This window comes from Lepidochelys kempii, chromosome 20, assembly GCF_965140285.1.
Source record: "Lepidochelys kempii isolate rLepKem1 chromosome 20, rLepKem1.hap1, whole genome shotgun sequence".
NCBI lineage: Eukaryota > Metazoa > Chordata > Testudines > Cheloniidae > Lepidochelys > Lepidochelys kempii.
Genome location: NC_136399.1, coordinates 3,833,850 through 3,853,219, shown reverse-complemented (window position 1 = coordinate 3,853,219; position 19,370 = coordinate 3,833,850). Strand labels below are relative to the sequence as shown.

General features: G+C 66.2%; 2 protein-coding genes across 4 annotated transcripts; one reads left to right on the top strand and one right to left on the bottom strand.

Moving 5' to 3' along the window:
• Positions 1-99: 99 nt before the first annotated feature.
• Positions 100-3,672, top strand: DDIT3 (DNA damage inducible transcript 3). 2 transcript variants are annotated; one of them, XM_078849609.1, is made up of 4 exons: positions 100-202; positions 2,018-2,065; positions 2,480-2,638; positions 2,725-3,672. In XM_078849609.1, the coding sequence occupies exons 3-4, from the start codon at positions 2,507-2,509 to the stop codon at positions 3,166-3,168; spliced, it is 576 nt and encodes a 191-aa protein (XP_078705735.1). In that variant the 5' UTR covers positions 100-202; positions 2,018-2,065; positions 2,480-2,506; the 3' UTR covers positions 3,169-3,672. The 2 variants fall into 2 exon arrangements, with proteins under 2 accessions (XP_078705735.1, XP_078705734.1); XM_078849608.1 differs by lacking the exon at positions 100-202 and having other exon boundaries at positions 606-2,065.
• Positions 3,606-18,613, bottom strand: MARS1 (methionyl-tRNA synthetase 1). Of its 2 annotated transcripts, XM_078849605.1 has the most exons (22): positions 18,466-18,613; positions 15,367-15,457; positions 13,917-13,995; positions 13,667-13,795; positions 13,144-13,219; positions 12,864-13,036; positions 12,246-12,358; positions 11,844-11,960; positions 11,149-11,352; positions 10,581-10,782; positions 10,259-10,333; positions 9,962-10,132; positions 8,053-8,148; positions 7,528-7,645; positions 7,100-7,313; positions 6,798-6,929; positions 6,112-6,216; positions 5,389-5,572; positions 5,208-5,279; positions 4,777-4,803; positions 4,358-4,474; positions 3,606-4,170 (listed from the first exon to the last, which is right to left on the bottom strand). In XM_078849605.1, exons 1-22 carry the CDS (start codon positions 18,566-18,568, stop codon positions 4,018-4,020), a joined length of 2,751 nt encoding a protein of 916 aa, XP_078705731.1. In that variant the 5' UTR covers positions 18,569-18,613; the 3' UTR covers positions 3,606-4,017. The 2 variants fall into 2 exon arrangements, with proteins under 2 accessions (XP_078705731.1, XP_078705732.1); XM_078849606.1 differs by lacking the exon at positions 4,777-4,803.
• Between the last annotated feature and the right edge of the window lie 757 nt (positions 18,614-19,370).

Here is a 19,370-nt window from a genome sequence, read left to right as displayed (position 1 = left end):
ACGGCGGGGGACGCGTTACCAAGGCGGCGCCGCCGATTGGCCAGAGCTGGTGCAAGGGTTGCGTCATGCGGGCTCCTTAAAGGGCGCGCGGCGGCCGAGGCGGCGGTTCCGGACCGGCAGCAGCAGGGAGAAGATGCGGTCGAGGATGAGCCGGGGGCAGCGCGGGAGCCGGGGCCAGGGGGAGCAGGGGCCGCGCAGGAAGGTGCGGGGGGGGCCGAGCCCCCGGGGCCTTATCACCAGCCCATTGGCCAGCCGCCCTGTGGGCAGGGCTAAACTGCCAGCCCGGACTCCTGGGTTCCATGGCGGGGGGAGGGGCGGCGGGGCAGGGAGCTCGGACTCCTGGGTTCCATGGCGGGGGGAGGGGGGGCGGGGCAGGGAGCTCGGACTCCTGGGTTCCATGGCGGGGCAGGGAGCTCGGACTCCTGGGTTCCATGGCGGGGGGAGGGGGGGCGGGGCAGGGAGCTCGGACTCCTGGGTTCCATGGCGGGGGGAGGGGCGGCGGGGCAGGGAGCTCGGACTCCTGGGTTCCATGGCGGGGGGAGGGGGGTGGGGCAGGGAGCTCGGACTCCTGGGTTCCATGGAGGGGGGTGGGGCAGGGAGCCCGGATTCTTGGGTTCTGTCCCATCTCTGGGTAGGGATGGTGCCAGGAGTCGTGGGGTGCGGGGAGATATTCAGCGTCTGGGCTGCTCTGGTTCTGTCCCGGGGAGGGGAGGGGAGGGAGGAAACTGCCTGAGCCAGGACTCCTGGGTCCTAGTCCTAGCTCTGACCTTGTGCATGACCAGCCCTTCCCTTCCTGACCCCTGCAGTCAGTGTCCTTACCGTAGTGGGGGGCGCCTCTAAGCCCAAGGCCCCTGCCCCACGCAGGGAGGGGCAGCTGCTGGCAGCTAGGGCCCTGATACAACTTCCAGACTCCTGCTGTGAATTCTCCCCGCCCCCGGCACTTAGGCCAGAGTGAGAGGCATATTAGACTTGCCTGGGATGAGCAGCAGGGCCCATGGCTCAAGTGCTGGGCTGGGGAGACCAGGTTCTTCTGCTCCAGGAGCTCCTTGGCTGCTTACCCTGCAAAGCTGTAGCAGGCTTTGGGGGGGGGGGGGGGGGAAGAACACAACTTCCTTCCCCGTGCTACTGAGACACTAGGTTCCCCTGCACAGATGCTTGAGCCACCCAGCCTCTGCTCCCACTCCTCTGGGCCGGCTCTATGCAGCCAGGCCCCAAGGTGGTTCTGGGCCTCGACCTCAGCCGCCTTCTTGCATCAGTCGCTCCAGAAGTGCCGCGCAGGAGGGCTGACGAAAGCCCTTGGAGTTTCTCTGGGGGTTACCTTGGAAGCACTGTTCTGAAATGCTGCCTTAACTGGCCAGGGAACCCCCCCTGGGAGGGCCAGGAGCCCCTGGGTGGGCAGTAGAAGGAGACTGGGGACCTTGCCCTACGAGGAAGGCGCTGAGATACCATAGGGGCGAGCGCAGTGTTAGATGAGGCAGCTCCTCTCCCCGGGCTCCCAGGCCAGCTTGGCCTGAGGCTGCCGAGCTTTGCTCTTTGAGCAAGAGAATCCAGTTCCCCTTGGCCTTTGATCCCAGCCACAAAGCCCCGGCTCAGCGTGGCTTTCAGCAGCAATGCCTCTGGTGGCTGCACTTCTAGCACTTGGGAGAAGATCCTGGCTCTTCCCCCAGCAGTGGGGTGGAAGCAGCCGGCTGGGAGAGGGCCACAGCGGGGCAGGCCGGAGGGTTGTCTCATTGCTTGAAACTTCCCACAACGTCATGGGCTAAAAATAGCCTCTGGCTGGAGCAGGCAGCAGTTCCCAGCGGGGCGGAGTCCTGGGGTCACGCCGGGCTGGAGCAGGCAGCGGTTCCCAGCGGGGAGGAGGCCTGGGGTCGCTGGAGGGGAATGCAGGCAGTGGGTCCTAGTAGATTTGTGTCACACCTTCCTTTCCATCCCTGCTAGTGTTGCCTGGTTCTGGGCCTATGGGGGGGATTTGCCAAACGGCTGCCTTGTCTGATTCTGTCTTTGCTTTTCCCCCCAGTCTTCTAGAAGAAAGTGCATCTTCATACATAACCACACGTGAGAGCAGGTAAGGCCCGGTCGTTATGCGTTAGGATAGGACCCAGCTGAGATGGGTGTTCTGTGGGACCCATGAAAGGGAGCTTTCCTGCTCGCTGATGCCAAAGGCTGGGGAACCGGCTTGCCCCACTCTGAGGCTGTGGAGATGCCCAGGAGGGCAGCCCTCCACCTACCCACAGCTCCTCCTGCCAGGGCATCAAGCTGAGCCATGCTGCCCTCTCCCCAGGGCCTTGTGTCCTTGCCTGGCCTCTGGGCTGACTGCCGATGGCCCTACCTAGCATGACTGAGGGAGGTGGCGTCGGCCTTCAGAGCCTCTCCCGTGGCCCCTTTCAGCTCTTCCGGCAGCAGCTGGTTTGTCTTATTGGAGGGGTGCTGAGGGGAGCTTTGGACGGTGCCCCCTGCTAACTGTTTTCTCCCTCTTTAGCCAGGGAGACTATCTGGCCCAGACCTGATGATGGCAGCCGAGCCGGTACCTGCCTCCCTGCCCAGCTGGGAGCTGGAGGCTTGGTATGAGGACCTGCAGGAGGTGCTGTCCTCAGATGAGAATGGGGGGACATCCCTGCCCCCTGGGGGAGTGGAACAGGTGAGTGAGGGGCAGGCGGGGGGATCCACTAGGCCAGCTTGCCCCTTGGCCCCACTGACTGACACACACACTCTCTCTCTCTCCAGAAGGACCTTGCCACGCTTGATGCCACGGCGCTGCTATGGGGCTTGGATTTCCCGGCCCCCTTGGTGGAGCCGACAGGTGATGGCCCTGGGAGCTGCGAGCTGGATGCCAGCTTGACGACCGAGCTGCTGGAGCTGCTGAGCGGAACGGCTGAGGAGCTGGCAGGGCTCCCTGAATCGGACTCCAGCCAGAGTTCCCCGGCTCAGACGTGCACAGAGGACGAGGAGGGGGCAGGCCCTGCCTGTGGCCTGAAGAGGAAGAGAAGCAGCCAGCCCCAGGGGCAGGGCAAGAAGCGGAGCAGGGAGAAGGAGCAGAACGAGAGGAGGGTGACGGAGCTGATGGCAGAGAACGAGCGGCTCAAGCAGGAGATCGAGCGACTGAGCGCAGAGGTGGAGGCCACCAGGGCGGCGTTGATCGAGCGCATGGTGAACTTGCAGAAGGTGTAGGTCTGAACTGAGCCCAAGGGGCTGCAGTGTCCTCTGGCTGTGGACTCACAGGGGGGCAGCTAGGCCCTGGTGCTGACTGAACTGAGGCCTGCTGGTGGGGTGTTGCCCCCTTGCCCCAAGGCAGCTGTGCAGAGCCAGGGGCTGGACCGGAGGGTGAACGGACCAGTGGCTGCCCTGGGCAGAATGACAGACAGCAGCCCCGGGGGGCCCTACATCTGCTGGTGCTGCATGGGGAGAGCTGGCAAAGGACCTGGATGGCAGGAGCTCCCCCTCCTGGTTGTTGCCAGTGCAGTGCTTGGGGCTAGCAGGCCCCAGGCCATGTTTTCCCCTGCCAGCTGGCACAGCCCCCCCATGACTGACGGCTATTGAACGAGGGAACGAGGGCCGGTGACTCCTGGAGCAGCGGGAGGGGCTGTTGTAATGAGCAGCACAGCGTGTCGAGCAAACCCTTTATTGTACATTGCTGCGCGGTCAGCACTTCCCCCATTACACTCCATACGCCTGCGTGGCTCTCCGGCTCCTTGCACTCGCCGCGGCCCGGCTGCAGGACGGGCGGGGGCTCCTTGCACTCGCCGCGGCCCGGCTGCAGGACGGGCGGGGGCTCCTTGCACTCGCCGCGGCCCGGCTGCAGGACGGGCGGGGGCTCCTTGCACTCGCCGCGGCCCGGCTGCAGGACGGGCGGGGGCTCCTTGCACTCGCCGCGGCCCGGCTGCAGGACGAGCCCAAAGGGGAGGCTGGGCTTGGGCTGCTCACAGATATTTCTTCAGGGGCTGGAGGGGGCAGGTGCAGATCCTCCCAGCAGGGGGAGAACCACCACTGCCAGAGCTACTGTTCTGAGGCACTCAGGAGCTATTTCCTCTTCTTCCCCTTGGGGGCCGGGAGCTCAGGGGTCTTCCCCTCAGCCAGCGCCAGCTGCTTCTTCAGCTCCAGCAGCTTGGCGACCTCAGCATCGATCTGCCCCTTCTCCGCCTTGCTGGCCTTCAGCTGGCGCACGTGGTCAGCCTGGGCACAGAGGGCAGCTGTTAGCTCAGTGCTCCGGCTCCCTCCTGCCCCATGCAGAGCTGGAGAGGCTCTGGCCCCAGTGGGGGGAGAGTCTGAACCGCAGGGCCACAGCTGATACCTGGCCCTGGGGGGCTTCGCCCTGCCAAGAATGCAGCCTGCCCTGAGCACAAGGAGAGGTGCCACTCACCTGTTTGGCCAGCTCCTCGGCCAGCTCATCGGCCTTCTGGGGGTCCCCTGCCAGCACCACGCCTCCTTCAGGCCCAGGGGGTGTCACGTCAGCTGAGACCACGTAGGCAGCATGTGCCTGTGGAGGGGAAGGGAAGTCAGGGAGTCCCAACACAGCAGGCTCGGCCTGGCCTTCGCCAGGCCTAGGGGAGCCCCCTCTCCGGGGGGGTTGAGGGAGAGCCTGGCAGGATGTAGGGGCAGTGTCCCCATAGCATTGGAGGGGGCACCACCCATGGTTAACTCCTGCAGGGCTGGGCCACGCAGCATCTGGCCCTTGCACTGGGGGGGGGGGGGGTGGGAGGAAAGGAAGGGACAGGGGCTGTCACTCATGCCCCCACCCGGGCCCCCCCCAAGCGTGCCCCAGAGCAGGGCGAGCATTACCTTCAGCTCCATGGTGGAGTCTTCCAGCTGGGAAAGGAGAGAGCAGATGAGGACAGGTAGCAAGACAGCAAAGCATGCAGCTGGGCAAGGCAAGCAAGGGGTTCCCGCTCTCCCTGGGCACAGAGGGATTCACTCACTCCCTGCTGGCCGGGGTCCCCTCCCAACTTCATGTCAGTCAGGAACCAGGGGCTCTTCTGTGCGCCCCTGCACCACCCCTGCTCCCCTGGGGGGCAAGTGCTTCCTTCCAGTCAGCCGGGGGAGCCCCCACCCGCACAGCAGGTGAGGCTGGGCTTCCAGCAGCAGGTCATGCAACACAGGAGGTTTTGGGGGGGCTGCTCTAGCCCCCAGGAAATGGCTCCCTGTACAAGCAGGCCCCAGAGCGCCACGGATTCCACGGGCAGGGGTCACGATTGGGGCTCCCCCTTCCTCACCTGCCCTTCACCAAACCGCTTCCGCAGGGCTTCAATCTGCTCACTCTCCAGCTTCTGGAACAGGGGGCTCACCTGGCAGGAGAGGGGGAGACATTAACCCCCAGCCAGCTGAGCCACCGCCCGCCCTGCCCACTGCCTTCCCGCCACCCCCCACTCTGCCAGCCCCTGGCTGCGTGCCTACCGTGCCAATCTGGTGCCCAGGGGGTAGGAGGCAGTGGAAGGTGTCAGTCAGCACATTGCAGGCCTTCGGCACAGAGAGCTGGTGCTGGATGGTGGCGCTGATGCTGGGCATGTATGGCTGCAGCATGACTGAGATCAGGGAGGCGATATTGACGGCCACGCCTGTCACGGTGCCCGCCCGAGTCCTGGAAAACGGGACCCCCCCATCAGAGCTGGGGGGAGTGTGGAGCAGGGCACAGACTCCAGCAATCTCAGTGTGTTTGGGGGCATCAGCCTGGCTCCCAGCCGCAAAACTAACGGCCGAAATCAGCACCATGGGGAGGCTGGGTTAGCAGGGGGCTGCGGGTTGGGATTGAGGGGCACCAGCAGAGTGGGGCAGAGCTGTGGGGGGAGCCCAGGTTTGGGGTAGAAGGGGCTGAGCTGGGCTAGCAGGGGGCTGCAGGTCAGGATTGAGGGGCAGAGCTGTGGTGTGGGGAGCCCAGGGCCGGGAGAGCAGGGAGCTGTGGGTCAGGAGTGAGGGGCAGAGCGGGGTAGCAGGGAGGGGATCCCATATCAAGTGGCAGGAGATGAGTTTGGCCCATTCACCAGGTCACTAGGGCTTAACTAAGCCCCTGGAACAGCTCCCCTGCCTGCTGAGCCAGGCAGGCCTGATTTCCCTCCCCCCCGGGGTGTTCCTCTGCCCTCCAGGGGTGAGCTGGTGGGTGGATCTGGCCCTGCCCCCTACCTGTCAGCGTCCTGACCCTTGATCCGTTTCCAGGGCTCGTTCACTTGGATGTACTGGTTGCCATAGCGAGAAACACTCAGGATACAGCGCAGAGCATCCCGAATCCTGCACGCGGGGGGATGCGGGGGGGAAGAGAAGAGACAGGGACTCAGACTCTGCACCAGCATGGAGCAGGGTGATCACCTAATCTGCCCTGCACATCGCAGGCCCCACAACCTGCCCCCCACCCCACCTCGCATTTGGCCTCCGACCTTCTCCAATCCTGGGTTCCAGAGCCCACGCTCCAGAGAAGTCACCATTGACGTGAGTTCAGATCTGCCCAGGTCCCTTGCTGCAGAGGGAGGTGAAAATCTCGGCCGATCTGACCCGGGGGAAATTCCTGCCCGACCCCACTTACGGCGACCGGATGGACCCTGAGCACGCTGGCGAGACCCGCCAGCCACCCGCCACGATGGGCTGGGGAAGGAATCTCTCCAGCTTGCTGTCCCTGGCTGCATGGGACACGGCCTCTTCTGCTAGCTATCCCCCATGTATCCCGCAGGCCACACCCTCCTGGCACAAGCCAACACAGGGCAGCGGGGTTCCTGGGGGCTGGCCACTCTGTGCCCCGCACCGTACACTGACCACACCCGGGCAGGGCCGGGCCAGCGCCATCCCACCGGTGCCCCTCAGCCCCTGGGACGCACCGGACCTTCTCCAGCAGCTGGTTGTACTGACGCAGCTCCAGGGTGACGTGAGCCAGCAGCCGCTTGTCGTCCGTGCCCAGCTCCATGTGGGGGACGCGCCCACCGAAGAACTTACAGACGAACATCCCAGCCCTGGGGGGAGGAGGGAGAGTCAGCCACATCCCCACCACTTTCCCTCACCACCCCACACGCCAAGCCTGGCCCATCTCCCACCAGCGACCCCCACATCCACAGCCTGCCCCAGCTCCCAACCCCTACAGACCCCTCTGCACCTGGTGCCCCCCGCGGGGCCCCCCCGGTACCTGTTGACAAAGTTGCCCAGGTTGTTGAGCAGCTCCGAGTTGTTCTTCAGCATGAGGTCGGTCCAGGAGAAGGTGCTGTCCTGCCCCTCGGGGCGCAGGAAGAGCAGGTAGAAGCGCCAGATGTCAGCAGGGATCCCCGTGTCCTGGGCCATGTCCCCAAACACCCCCACGCCGCGGCTCTTGGAGAACTTCCCGTCCTCGTAGTTGAGGTACTCTGGGGATGGCACGAGAGACTGGCGTCTGCACATCATCCCCTGGAGCCTATCCCCCATCCCCTCCCTGGCCCACCCAGCACTGCCCCCTAGCTACCAGCCCTGCCCAGGCTCCCCCATCCCAGCCCCTCCCTGGACCACCCAGCACTGCCCGGCCCCCCACCCCTGCACCGTCCCCTGCTTCACTGGCCTGCTCCACACTGCCCCCCGCGGTACCTGTGGCAATGAGGTGGTTGACCAGCGTGTAGTTATCCTCAGCACCGAGCAGTGTGCAGGGGAAGACAACGCTGTGGAAGGGGACGTTGTCCTTGGCCATGAAGTTGTAGAGCTGGACCTGGAAGGCGGTGGAGGGAGAGGGGTCCAGTCCCAGTGGTGCCAAGCCCAGGGGCACGGCTCGGGGGAAGGGGTCAGTCCCACCCTCAGAGCCAGCCTGGCCCGCACACACCCTGGAGCTGGGTGGTACCGTGGGCGCTGCCCCGTCCCTTGCTCCTTCTCGTCTCCTTGGCAAGTTCTGCCCACTCCAGACTCCTAATGAGTCCCAGCTGGGCTCCCCCATCCCCCCGGGGACCACTGATTCCTACGCTGCCTCCTAGAACATTTCCCAGCCATGGCACCACAAGCCAGGGAGGGGACAGGCTGCAGATCCGGAGCAGAACCCAGAAGTCCCAACTCCCCAGCTCCCCTCCCAGCTGGGGCCAGATCCCAACCCACCGAGGGGGGCCGGGTTCGACGGCACCTCACCTGCTGCGGGTTCTTCCACCACCTCTCCCACTGGTCGGTGTAGTTGGCCGTGATGGACAGGTAGCCGATCGGGGCATCGAACCAGACGTAGAACACCTGTGGGGACGGAGCGGCACATGGGCGGCTGTGTGGTGAGGCTGCGGTCGCTTCCTCCTGCAGGCAGGGGCTCAGCACAGCTCCAGCCCAGGGACTCGCTCGCCTTTGGCCAAGTCAGTCTCCGAGGCTGAGCCTGCTGCTCTAGCCCAGACCACATATACAGCACCCCCATGCCAAGGGGGCACCCAGGGATGTAGCAGGACGGTGTGACAAAGTGGGACTGTTCTTAATGTTTCCTCTAAATACTGTAGGCGTGCCTCAGTTTCCCCAATGCATTTCTTAAGTCTCTAGGTGGTGGGAATAAGGCAGGGGGTGTAATTGTTGCAGAGCAAAGGACCAGTGTACGTAAATGGCCAACACTGTGTCTCCTGATGGCCTGGGCCCTGCTCCCCCCTGCAAGGTGATAGCTAAAGGGTTCAGAGTAGCAGCCGTGTTAGTCTGTATCCGCAAAAAGAAAAGGAGGACTTGTGGCACCTCAGAGACTAAATTTTATTTGAGCATAAGCTTCCGTGAGCTACATCTTGGATAGCAGATAGAATACCCCTGGTCGGGGTTCTACGGGTGTGTCTGTGCGGAGGTGCTGTTGTCATCATGACTAGGTCGGAATATGAACAAGAGGCTGCTCGGCAGCTCTCCAACACCACTTTCTACAAGCCATTATGCTCTGATCCCACTGAGGGTTACCAAAAGAAACTACACCATCTGCTCAGGAAACTCCCTGAAAAAGCACAAGGACAAATCCACACAGAACCCCGAGCAGGGGTATTCTATCTGCTACCCAAGATCCATAAACCTGGAAATCCTGGACGCCCTATCATCTCAGGCATTGGCACCCTGACAGCAGGATAGTCTGGCTATGTAGACTCCCTCCTCAGGCCCTACGCAACCAGCACTCCCAGCTATCTTCGAGACACCACTGACTTCCTGAGGAAACTACAATCCATCGGTGATCTTCCTGAAAACACCATCCCGGCCACTTTGGATGTAGAAGCCCTCTACACCAACATTCCACACAAAGATGGACTACAAGCCGTCAGGAACAGTATCCCCGATAATGTCACGGCAAACCTGGTGGCTGTATTTTCCACTGCATACATCTGATGACGTGAGCTGTAGCTCACAAAAGCTTATGCTCAAATAAATTAGCTAAAGGGTTGGAGAACAAAGGAATCCGGTGACCTCCTGGCCTGGGAAAGGGACAAAGCCCAGAGGAGCAGGGGCTGGAGGGTGAGCCAGTTTGGGGCTGGCTGGGGACAAGAAGTGAAGTGCAGACAGGTTTGTCTGGCTCACTGCCCCCCAAAATGGGCCCGGCTGAGGGGTCCTGTTCTCTGTACCTACAAGCTCTGTTTTAGACCATGTTCCTGTCATCTAATAAACCTTCTGTTTGATTGGCTGGCTGAGAGTCCCGTCTGACTGCGGAGTTGGGGGGCAGGACCCTCTGGCTGCCCCCGGACCCTGCCTGGGCGGACTCGCTGTGGGAAGCGCACGGAGGGGCGGAGGATGCTGAATGCTCTGAGGTCAGACCCAGGAAGGTGGAAGCCGTGTGAGCTTCTTGCCCTGGGGACAGTCTGCTCCCAGAGAGGAGACTTCCCCAGAGTCCTGACTGGCTTCGTAGGGAGCCATCCCAGAGCATCGACCGGGGACTCCGTGACAGACAGTTCCTTGGACACAGCCCACCCCAGAGCAGGCCCGCGGCTGCAAGGCAGACGCCCTGCTGGAGCACCAAGGCAGAGGACGCTCCCGGTGACAGAGCGAGCAGTGGGGGGTCCCAGGCTGAGCGGCTCCGGCCCCGCCCACCTGCGGCCCAGCTCACCTTGTCGCGGAAGCCGTCCAACGGGACGGGAGTCCCCCATTTCAGGTCGCGGGTGATGCAGCGGGGCTTGAGGCCGTCACGGATCCAGGAGCGGGTGATGAAGCGGGAGTTGGCCGTCCAGTCACCCGTGGCCCACGACTGCTCCAACCACTTCTCCAGGCGCCCCTCCAGCTGCCAGGGGACAAGAGATGAGCCGGAGCTGTCGCAGGATGGGGAGGGGAGTGGTTTCTCCACCCCGCCTTCCAGACTCCTGCCCCCTCTCCTCCACTGCCCCCAAGCCCGGGCAGCTGCACTTACCTTGGGCAGGTCCAGGAAGAGATGCTGCGAGGACTTCAGCACCGGGGAGTCTTTGCACACTTTGCACTGAGGTTTCTGCGGGGAGGAAGCACACGGCCTGTGAAGCGGGGCAAGGGGGGAGGGGAAGAATGCAGAGACCACAGTGCATGGGGCAGGGACTCTGCCGATGGGCACGAGTGAAGAGCCGCCTTCCCAGGTTCCCTGGGGAGTGTCACGCCGGGGGCACAGAGTGGCCAAGCGCTTACTGCCCGTCTCCTGCCATGCCCCTGGTGCCCCGCATGCCGGCCCCGGGACAGCGTCTGCCTCCCGCCCACCACGGTACCTTGAGCTCCACCGCGTTGATGAGCTTCCCGCACTTGTCACACTGGTCGCCTCGGGCCTCCTCGTAGTTGCAGAAGGGGCAGGTGCCCTCCACGAAGCGGTCGGCCAGGAAGCGCTGACAACGCTCGCACCGCAGCTGGTCCACGGTGTCCGTCCGCAGCATGTCGCGCTCCAGCAGGCGCTGGAAGATGTCCTGGGCTATCCTGAGACATGCCGGAGGATGATGGGAGAACAGCCCCCCCGCCAGCAAAGGCTACACTAGGGACCCCGCCTCCTGCCAGCCATTGCCCCCAGACTGCAGCAGCAGCTCAAGGAACGCGAGGGGCAGGTCGTGCCTCGGTCCGGAGGGGGAACATCTGTCCATGCTCAGTTAAGTGCTGAGTGCTCGGGGCATCAATGCCCAACGTGCCACGCCCAGGGGACAACTACGGTGTCCTGACGGAGCCATGGTAGCCCCATGGGGAGTGTCCCACACTCCCCAGCTCTGGGTCGTCCTCCCTCCCTGGACCTCCCCAGTCCGGCCCCGTGGGCCCCGCTCCAGTGACTCCCCATGCCGGCGCGACACCTACGTGGTCTGGTGGGGTGTGGTGGTCCGGCCAAAATAGTCAAAGGAGATGTCGAACCAGCGGTAGATCTGGGCGTGGATGGCATTGTACTTGTCGCAGATCTGCTGGGGCGTCAGCCCCTCCTCCAGGGCCTTGGTCTCCGTGGCCGTCCCGTACTCGTCCGTCCCACACACATACAGCGTGTTCCAGTTCCGTAGGCGGCAGTACCTGGCCGAAGGGGGAGAGCCTTAGGAGACGGGATCCCCTGGAGGTGGCTTGAGCCCCCCTGCCCTTGGAGGCTGCAGAGGCCCCTGGGGTTTGAGAGCTTCTGTGCTGGACCCCTTGGGTGGGTGGGGGGAGTTGTGGGGCTGGCTCTGGGAAGTGGCCTCTAAACTCTGTCCTTGGGCACCCTTCTATCTTACTGACCCCATGGGACAGATGGACCAACTGCCCCTGGTACCACAAGTGCCTGCGATACCCAGGGCCACAGCTGCCATTCATGGCCACACAGCAGCGTGGGCCCCCAGGCTGCAGCCTGAGAAGTTGGCCCTCTCTGCCAGCCAACCCTCACCCTCCTCCAGGCTGGGACACGGCTGCTCCAGCTGGGAAGACCCTGCGTTCCCCTTTCCTCTGGGAGCCCAGCAGGGCTGCGCTGGGGGCTGGCCGAGGCTCCTGGCCAAAGCTGCCAAACCGCCGGGGCCTGCCCCGGGCCACCGTACCTGGCGAAGACGTCAGCACTGAGGACGCAGCCAATGATGTTCCCCAGGTGGGGCACGTTGTTGACATAGGGCAAGGCGCTGGTGATCAGGACGTTCCTTCTGCCCTCCACCGGCAGCCTGGGGAGAAAAGGGCCATGAGCCACCCAGGGACAGCGGGACACTGCAGAACAAAGGGGGTGGGGGAATCCTGGCCTGCAGGCTGGGGGCAGATGGCTGGACTCTGGCCCCCCAAACCAGGTGCGCTGCCCAGGGAGAGAACAGGACGAGGGACCCCCTCCCATTGCTCCCCGAGTGATCATGGGCCAGCCAAAGGGCCTTTCACGGGTGACGGAGCCAGCCCCTTACACAGCGGTGCCTCCCGCCCCCCGCTCAGCTCCCTTCTCCCCACCCCGTGGCACTCACACAGGGCTCGGCGGCTGCCAGCGTTCGGGCAGGGCTGCCGGGCCTCTGGGCCAGGCTTCCGCAGCAGCTGCGATTTCTTCCTCCGACAACGAGCGCTCGGCCAATTCCTCTTCCTAGCGGGAGGGACGCCAGGTGAGCAGGGCGGGGCAGCGCTAGGGCCTTGGCTCAAGGCAACGCCACCGACAGAGAAAGCTGCCAGCTGGGGCCCCGTGCTCCAACATGGGGCTGAAGAGCTCCAGGCTGGGGGCTCTGAGCTTTTCCTCCCGCAAAACGGGCGCCCTGCACACCCGCTGTAAGCCTCGCTGTTCCCAGGCACGTTTCAGTTCAGTTGTCCCTGACGGCTGGTTTTATGACACACACTTGGGTTTGGGGCCCAGAGCTCAGAACAGCCGCTGTTTAAAGGCCTGTGGGTTTCTCTGACCAGCAAGGATACCCCCCACCGTACCCCCCAGAGCAGCAGCAGGATGGGTCCATGGCTGAGCAGATGGGGCCTGAGACAGCTTCCGCATCCTGAAGAATTGCGGGAATCCCCAGCCTGGCTCAGTCCCCAGGTCCACCTAGCGCAGCCAGCCCCCGGACAGGGGGGCCGCTGTGCCAGAGCGAAGTGGGGGACAGTACCTCTGGCTCATTAGTTGCTGGCGTCTCCCAGTGCAGGCTGGGCTCTGGCTGTTTCTGTAGATAGGCTTTGAACTCCTGGGCTCCCTTGGGCGTCAGCACGGACTCCGCGGCACTTCTGCAGGGCTCCAAGAGGTTCATGGTCTGGAACCAGCTCCTCAGAGCCGGCAGTTCATCTTCGAAAGAGGAGAAGGGCGTCAGCACCAAGAGGCCAAGAAAAGCGTCATCCCACACGGGCGCAGGAGCCCAGTGCTGAGCAGACCCTTGGGACACCAGCTCTTACCTGGCAGGCCGAATTCATCCCGCAACACAGGGTACAGGGTGGCCCACAGGACAACGTCGGCTACTGATTCTGCCTCCTAGAGGAAAGCAGAGCGCGTGAGGGTGAGAGCAGTGGGGAGCCGGATGCCAGGGGTCTCTGCACAGCAGCCAGGGCTGTCTTTGTGCAGCCATGTTTATTGCAGGAGAGCAATACATCCCTGCAGCCCCGAGCGAGATGCTAGCATTCCATGCTGGCACTCGTCCTCTGCGGGCACAGCTCACCACATCAGAGACAGACGCTACACGCGGCTTCCTTCACGTGACTTTGAGCACCTGGCCAGCTGCCCGCGTGGCCCTTTGTGGGGTGAAGTCTGAGCTCCCCTGTGCTAACGATTTAAGTGATTCCAAAGATCAGGGGACCAAAAGCCAGGGCTCCTGGGTTCTATTCCCAACCCAGCCATGCCCTTGCTGTGGGAGACAGAAGGCACTTCAGCTCAGTGTGCCCCGGTTTCCCCAGTCCGTACCCTGGGGAGTACGTTACTCACCCCGGCGAGGTAAGGAGTGGCCTTGCTGGTCAAGCTTTGATCAATGTAGGTTAACCGTTTCCTGATGGCCCCTAGAACTTCTTTTTTTCCTTGCACCAGGTGGCAATACAGGGCTGTGGACACGGCCGGCTAAGGACAGAGACAAAGGTTTAGCTGGGCTGGAGCAGCGTCGAAGGGAGCCCACGTTTTGCCCCATCAGCGTCGTGCCCTGGAGTGTTGCTGCCAAGTTGGGCTTCTCCAGGTGACCCACCTGCAGCTCCGTTGCTTCCCATTCAAGCCACTGATTGGTGAGATCGTCAGGCTCCTTTCCAGCTAAGAGGAAGAAGTACCTGCAGGACAGGAAGGAAAGGGAGCGCTGAATGCACACAGCAGATCCAGCCCAGGGGATTGTGCAGCCCAGGTAACTCCACTCAGCGCCTGTCCCCAGAGTGTTGACTTCCCCACGCTCACACAGCAGGTCACTGGCACAGCTGGGAACAGACCCAGGAGTCCCAATGTCCCCTTTGCTCTAGCCACCAGGCAGGGGACTCAAGTTGTACGGTGGCCTCAGAGGGCAGCCACCAACTCTCGCTGGCGGCCGCACTGACATGTTTTCCTAAAACACTTAATTAACATTCAGAGGGACAAACAAACGTGCACATACACGCACCCAAATCCTTGTCATTTCTTCATGTAGTAAGTGTGCCGGACAAAGTGACGCTTGCCTGTTTCATATCAGTTCTCGGCAAGCCGCAGGACAGATTAAACCCTGGATGGGGGTGGGGGGTGTGAGAGGGGGAGGCAGCGGGAACCAGGGGCCATGGGGGGAAGCATGGGGGCCCAAGGGAGGAAGCATGGGGGCCCAAGGGAGGCAGCAGAAGCCCAGGGCAATGGGCGGAGCCGGGTGTCCACGCCCTGGGAGTCGGAGCCCGCGGCCATGCAGCCGGGACGAGCACCCGGTACTGGAGCCAGAGCCCGAAGCTGGGGTTCGGCACCCAAAGGCCCACGGTCAGGCTCCCCAAGTCCCACTGCTGCCCAATCACCCCAGGGCTGAAGCCTGAGCCCCGACCCCTCACCGGGTCGAGAACTAACCTTGCTCCTAGGCCCTGCACCTCCAATGTTGTGCCCCGCCTGTCTCCAGAGCCAGTGCAGGGCTGCGCATCCAGGAGCAACAGGGAGGGAGGGAAGAGGCCGATACTTTGCACTCCCACCCCCGCCGGCTGTTATGGCCCCTGGTGGCCAGACCCCGCATTTGAGAAACGCTGCACCAGAGCCCACTCCCCAGGTACCGCCATCACCTCCCAACCAGGAACTCCTCCCCCGCTGGGCCCTGAAAGCTGCAGGAAACACTTCAGCAAAACCAGAGGGTTGCTAGGCCCTAGATCCTGGGGCAGGATCCAGCCCCGAACGCTGATTGCTCCAGAACAGGGCAGGACCCGAGAACAGCAAGATGCCAAGTTCCTTGTCCGACTGCAGCAGGCACCATTGGGGGCACCATTCCCAGGAGCGGCTAGGGTGGCCTGATGTCCCGATTTTAGGGTCTTTTTCTTATCTAGGCTCCTATTACCCCCCAACCCCGTCCTGATTTTCCACATTTGCTGTCTGGTCACCCTAGGAGCTGCACTGACCCAGCAGCTGGACAGCGTGTGCTCAGGGAGTGCTGACCCTCCGGTGAATTAGCTGGAGACCCTCCAGCCCAGAAACCAGCAGGGGACACTTACTGACAGATGGCATTTGGGGAGAAGAGGAAAGTGCCGCTGTCCAGGTGCAGGGCTGGCACCCGTGGGTGGGTGAGGAAAGGAACCACGCGACCTGCAGAGGGGAAGGCACGTGGCATTAGGGCACTGGAGCATGAGCCAAGGAGAAGACCAGGGCCTAGGGAGAGGGGAGGACTGAGGGGCGGGGCCCCTGAGGGAAGTAAGGCACAACAAGGGGGGGATTGGGGGGGGCCCTGAGGGAGGTGACCCCAGAGAAGAAGGGGCTAGGGAAACAGGGGCAGTAGAGACGGGGTCCCTGAAAAGGGGAAGAGGACACTAGGAGCGTCCCTAGGGATATCGGGAAGGGGGTCATAGAAGATGGTCCATGAGAGGACACATCTGGCAAGGACCTGTGGGGGCTCCAGGTGGGAGGGGAACAGGGCAAGAGAGGGGAGAACTGTGAGGGGGCCATGGGCAGGAGAGGAGGTCTCCTAAGGGGGCACAGGGGATGTGCCCTGGGCAGAAAGGGAAGAGGAAAGGGGCGATGACATGGGGAGGGGGCACAGGGGCATGGCCAGGAGTAATCCTGGGGGAGGGGGAGGCACAGTACTCTGGGGAACAGGAGGAGGCTGGATGGGAGGGGTGCTGGGGGGCAGGTGGACGTGTAGGAAGAGGAGGAAGCAGCAGCCCTGGGGGCCCCAGGCCGGAGGGGGTGAAAGGGGGGAGGACCGCCTGGGGAGTGGAGCACTAAAAGGCTGGGAATTGGGAGGCAGGACACTGGGGTGGTTGGGGGAATGGGCATTGGGGTCCCAGGCACGGTCGGGTAAGTGGCAGTTTGGTGATCCGGGCCCGCGGAGGGGAGTCTGGGGGGGGGGCATGTGGGGAAGCTGGGGGGTGAGGGGGCAAGGGGGTTAGGAGGGGGTGCGAGGGAGGAGCCCGAGAGGGCCCTGTGGGGGCGAGAGGGGGAGCCCAGGGGTGCGGGGGAGGGGCCCGGCAGGTTGGGGGCAGGAGGAGGGGCCGGGAGCCCGGGGTGGGGGATTGGGAGTGGGACGGGCAGGTTGGGGGCGGGGAGGGACCCTGGGGGGGTTCCGAGGGGGGCGGGCAGGTTGGGGGCGGGAGGGGAGCCCGGGGGGGGGGCGCTGGGGGCGGGCAGGTTGGGGGCGGGGAGGGGAGCCCGGGGGGGGGGCGGGCAGGTTGGGGGCGGGGAGGGGAGCCCGGGGGGGCGCTGGGGGGGTTGGGAGGAGGGGCGGGGGGGAGCCCGGGGGGGGCGGGCAGGTTGGGGGCGGGGAGGGGAGCCCGGGGGGGGCGGGCTGGTTGGGGGCGGGGAGGGGAGCCCGGGGGGGGCGGGCAGGGAGCCCGGGGGGGGGCGGGCAGGTTGGGGGCAGGGAGGGGAGCCCGAGGGGAGCCCGGGGGGGGGCGGGCAGGTTGGGGGCAGGGAGGGGAGCCCGGGCGGGCGCTGGGGGCAGGGAGGGGGGGCGGGCAGGTTGGGGGCGGGGAGGGGAGCCCGGGGGGGCGCTGGGGGCAGGGAGGGGGGGCGGGCAGGTTGGGGGCGGGGAGGGGAGCCCGGGGGGGGGCGGGGAGGGGAGCCCGGGGGGGGGCGGGCAGGTTGGGGGCAGGGAGGGGAGCCCGGGGGGGGGGCGGGCAGGTTGGGGGCGGGGAGGGGAGCCCGGGGGGGGGCGGGGAGGGGAGCCCGGGGGGGGGCGGGGAGGGGAGCCCGGGGGGGGCGGGCAGGTTGGGGGCGGGGAGGGGAGCCCGGGGGGGCGCTGGGGGCAGGGAGGGGGGGCGGGCAGGTTGGGGGCGGGGAGGGGAGCCCGGGCGGGCGCTGGGGGCAGGGAGGGGGGGCGGGCAGGTTGGGGGCGGGGAGGGGAGCCCGGGCGGGCGCTGGGGGCAGGGAGGGGGGGCGGGCAGGTTGGGGGCGGGGAGGGGAGCCCGGGGGGGCGCTGGGGGCAGGGAGGGGGGGCGGGCAGGTTGGGGGCGGGGAGGGGAGCCCGGGGGGGGCGGGCAGGTTGGGGGCAGGGAGGGGAGCCCGGGGGGGGGGGCGGGCAGGTTGGGGGCGGGGAGGGGAGCCCGGGGGGGGGGCGGGCAGGTTGGGGGCGGGGAGGGGAGCCCGGGGGGGGGGCGGGCAGGTTGGGGGCAGGGAGGGGAGCCCGGGGGGGGGCGGGGAGGGGAGCCCGGGGGGGGGCGGGCAGGTTGGGGGCGGGGAGGGGAGCCCGGGGGGGCGCTGGGGGCAGGGAGGGGGGGGCGGGCAGGTTGGGGGCGGGGAGGGGAGCCCGGGCGGGCGCTGGGGGCAGGGAGGGGGGGCGGGCAGGTTGGGGGCGGGGAGGGGAGCCCGGGGGGGGGCGGGGAGGGGAGCCCGGGGGGGGGCGGGCAGGTTGGGGGCGGGGAGGGGAGCCCGGGCGGGCGCTGGGGGCAGGGAGGGGGGGCGGGCAGGTTGGGGGCGGGGAGGGGAGCCCGGGCGGGCGCTGGGGGCAGGGAAGGGGGGCGGGCAGGGAGGGGGGGCGGGCAGGTTGGGGGCGGGGAGGGGAGCCCGGGGGGGGGGCGGGGAGGGGAGCCCGGGGGGGGCGGGCAGGTTGGGGGCGGGGAGGGGAGCCCGGGGGGGGGCGGGGAGGGGAGCCCGGGGGGGGCGGGCAGGTTGGGGGCGGGGAGGGGAGCCCGGGGGGGGGGGCGGGGAGGGGAGCCCGGGGGGGGCGGGCAGGTTGGGGGCGGGGAGGGGAGCCCGGGGGGGGGCGGGGAGGGGAGCCCGGGGGGGGCGGGCAGGTTGGGGGCGGGGAGGGGAGCCCGGGGGGGCGCTGGGGGCAGGGAGGGGGGGCGGGCAGGTTGGGGGCGGGGAGGGGAGCCCGGGCGGGCGCTGGGGGCAGGGAGGGGGGGCGGGCAGGTTGGGGGCGGGGAGGGGAGCCCGGGGGGGGGCGCTGGGGGCGGGCAGGTTGGGGGCGGGGAGGGGAGCCCGGGCGGGCGCTGGGGGCAGGGAAGGGGGGCGGGCAGGGAGGGGGCGGGGAGGGGAGCCCGGGGGGGGGGGCGGGGAGGGGAGCCCGGGGGGGGCGGGCAGGTTGGGGGCGGGGAGGGGAGCCCGGGGGGGGCGCCGGGAGGGACTCGGGGGGGCGGGCCCCGCCCCGCCCCACTCACCGTCCGGGGGGACCCGCTCCAGCCGCACGCGGGCCCCGCTGGCCCCGGCCGCCGCCAGCACCTTGAGGCCCTGGGCGCTGCCCTCGCTCAGGTAGAGCCGCATCCTCGCCCGGCCACGCGCCGCGCCGCCCGCTGATGCAACGACGCGCCGGGCCGGCCGCCGCGGTGCCTCGTGGGGCCTGTAGTCCCGCCGGCCGCGCTCCCCAGCGCCGCCCCCGCCCGCCGGCCGCGGAACTACGAGCCCCACAATGCACCGCGGCGCAGAGCGGAAGTGTCGCGAGACGGGCGCTCGGAGGGCGGTTCCGGAGAAGAGGGGCTGGCCGGGGTTGCTATGGTTACCAGGGAACGGGGCTGGGCTGGCCACAGTTACTATGGTTACCCACTGCAGACCGCCCCCCCCCCGCATTAATCCCATTTCACACCCCCGCCCCCCATTACAGCATCCAAAATGGCCGTCCGTCATGGAAACGTCATTGCACTGCATTGTGATGTCACCAGCACACACCGTGACATCACGGGAGCAGCCTCGCAGGGGTGTGCGGCCCGGCGGGAAAGCCAGGGGGACGTCACGGGACACGTCCGCCGTTCCTGAGCTCGCACACGCCTTCGCCCTCACGTGCGATCTCGCCCCGTCGTGCGGGTGCCGCCTCTGGTGATGTCATAGCACATCTGACGTAGGCGACCGATGGGACGATGTCGAGAGCTCACGGCATTCCCAGGGACAATGGGCTGGATCGAGCTGTCTAGGGTCTAACCCTTATCTGGCCCCATCGGTGCACAGAAGGGAAACTGAGGCACAGAGACACTAAGTGACGTGCCCATAGTCACCCAGTGAGGCACCAGAGCAGGGCATTGAACCTAGGTTATGCGTGTGCCCCACTGCTGGCCCATCCTTCCTCTGGCTG

Excerpts from the sequence above, each read along its gene's own strand:
- DDIT3 (XM_078849609.1), top strand. The coding sequence starts at position 2,507 with ATGATGGCAGCCGAGCCGGTACCTGCCTCCCTGCCCAGCTGGGAGCTG. Across the intron at positions 2,639-2,724 it reads CCCCTGGGGGAGTGGAACAG|AAGGACCTTGCCACGCTTGA; the intron begins GTGAGTGAGGGG and ends CTCTCTCTCCAG.
- MARS1 (XM_078849605.1), bottom strand. The coding sequence starts at position 18,568 with ATGCGGCTCTACCTGAGCGAGGGCAGCGCCCAGGGCCTCAAGGTGCTG. Across the intron at positions 13,796-13,916 it reads GGGAAGCAACGGAGCTGCAG|CCGGCCGTGTCCACAGCCCT; the intron begins GTGGGTCACCTG and ends CTCTGTCCTTAG. Across the intron at positions 4,804-5,207 it reads AGCGGTTTGGTGAAGGGCAG|CTGGAAGACTCCACCATGGA; the intron begins GTGAGGAAGGGG and ends CTCCTTTCCCAG.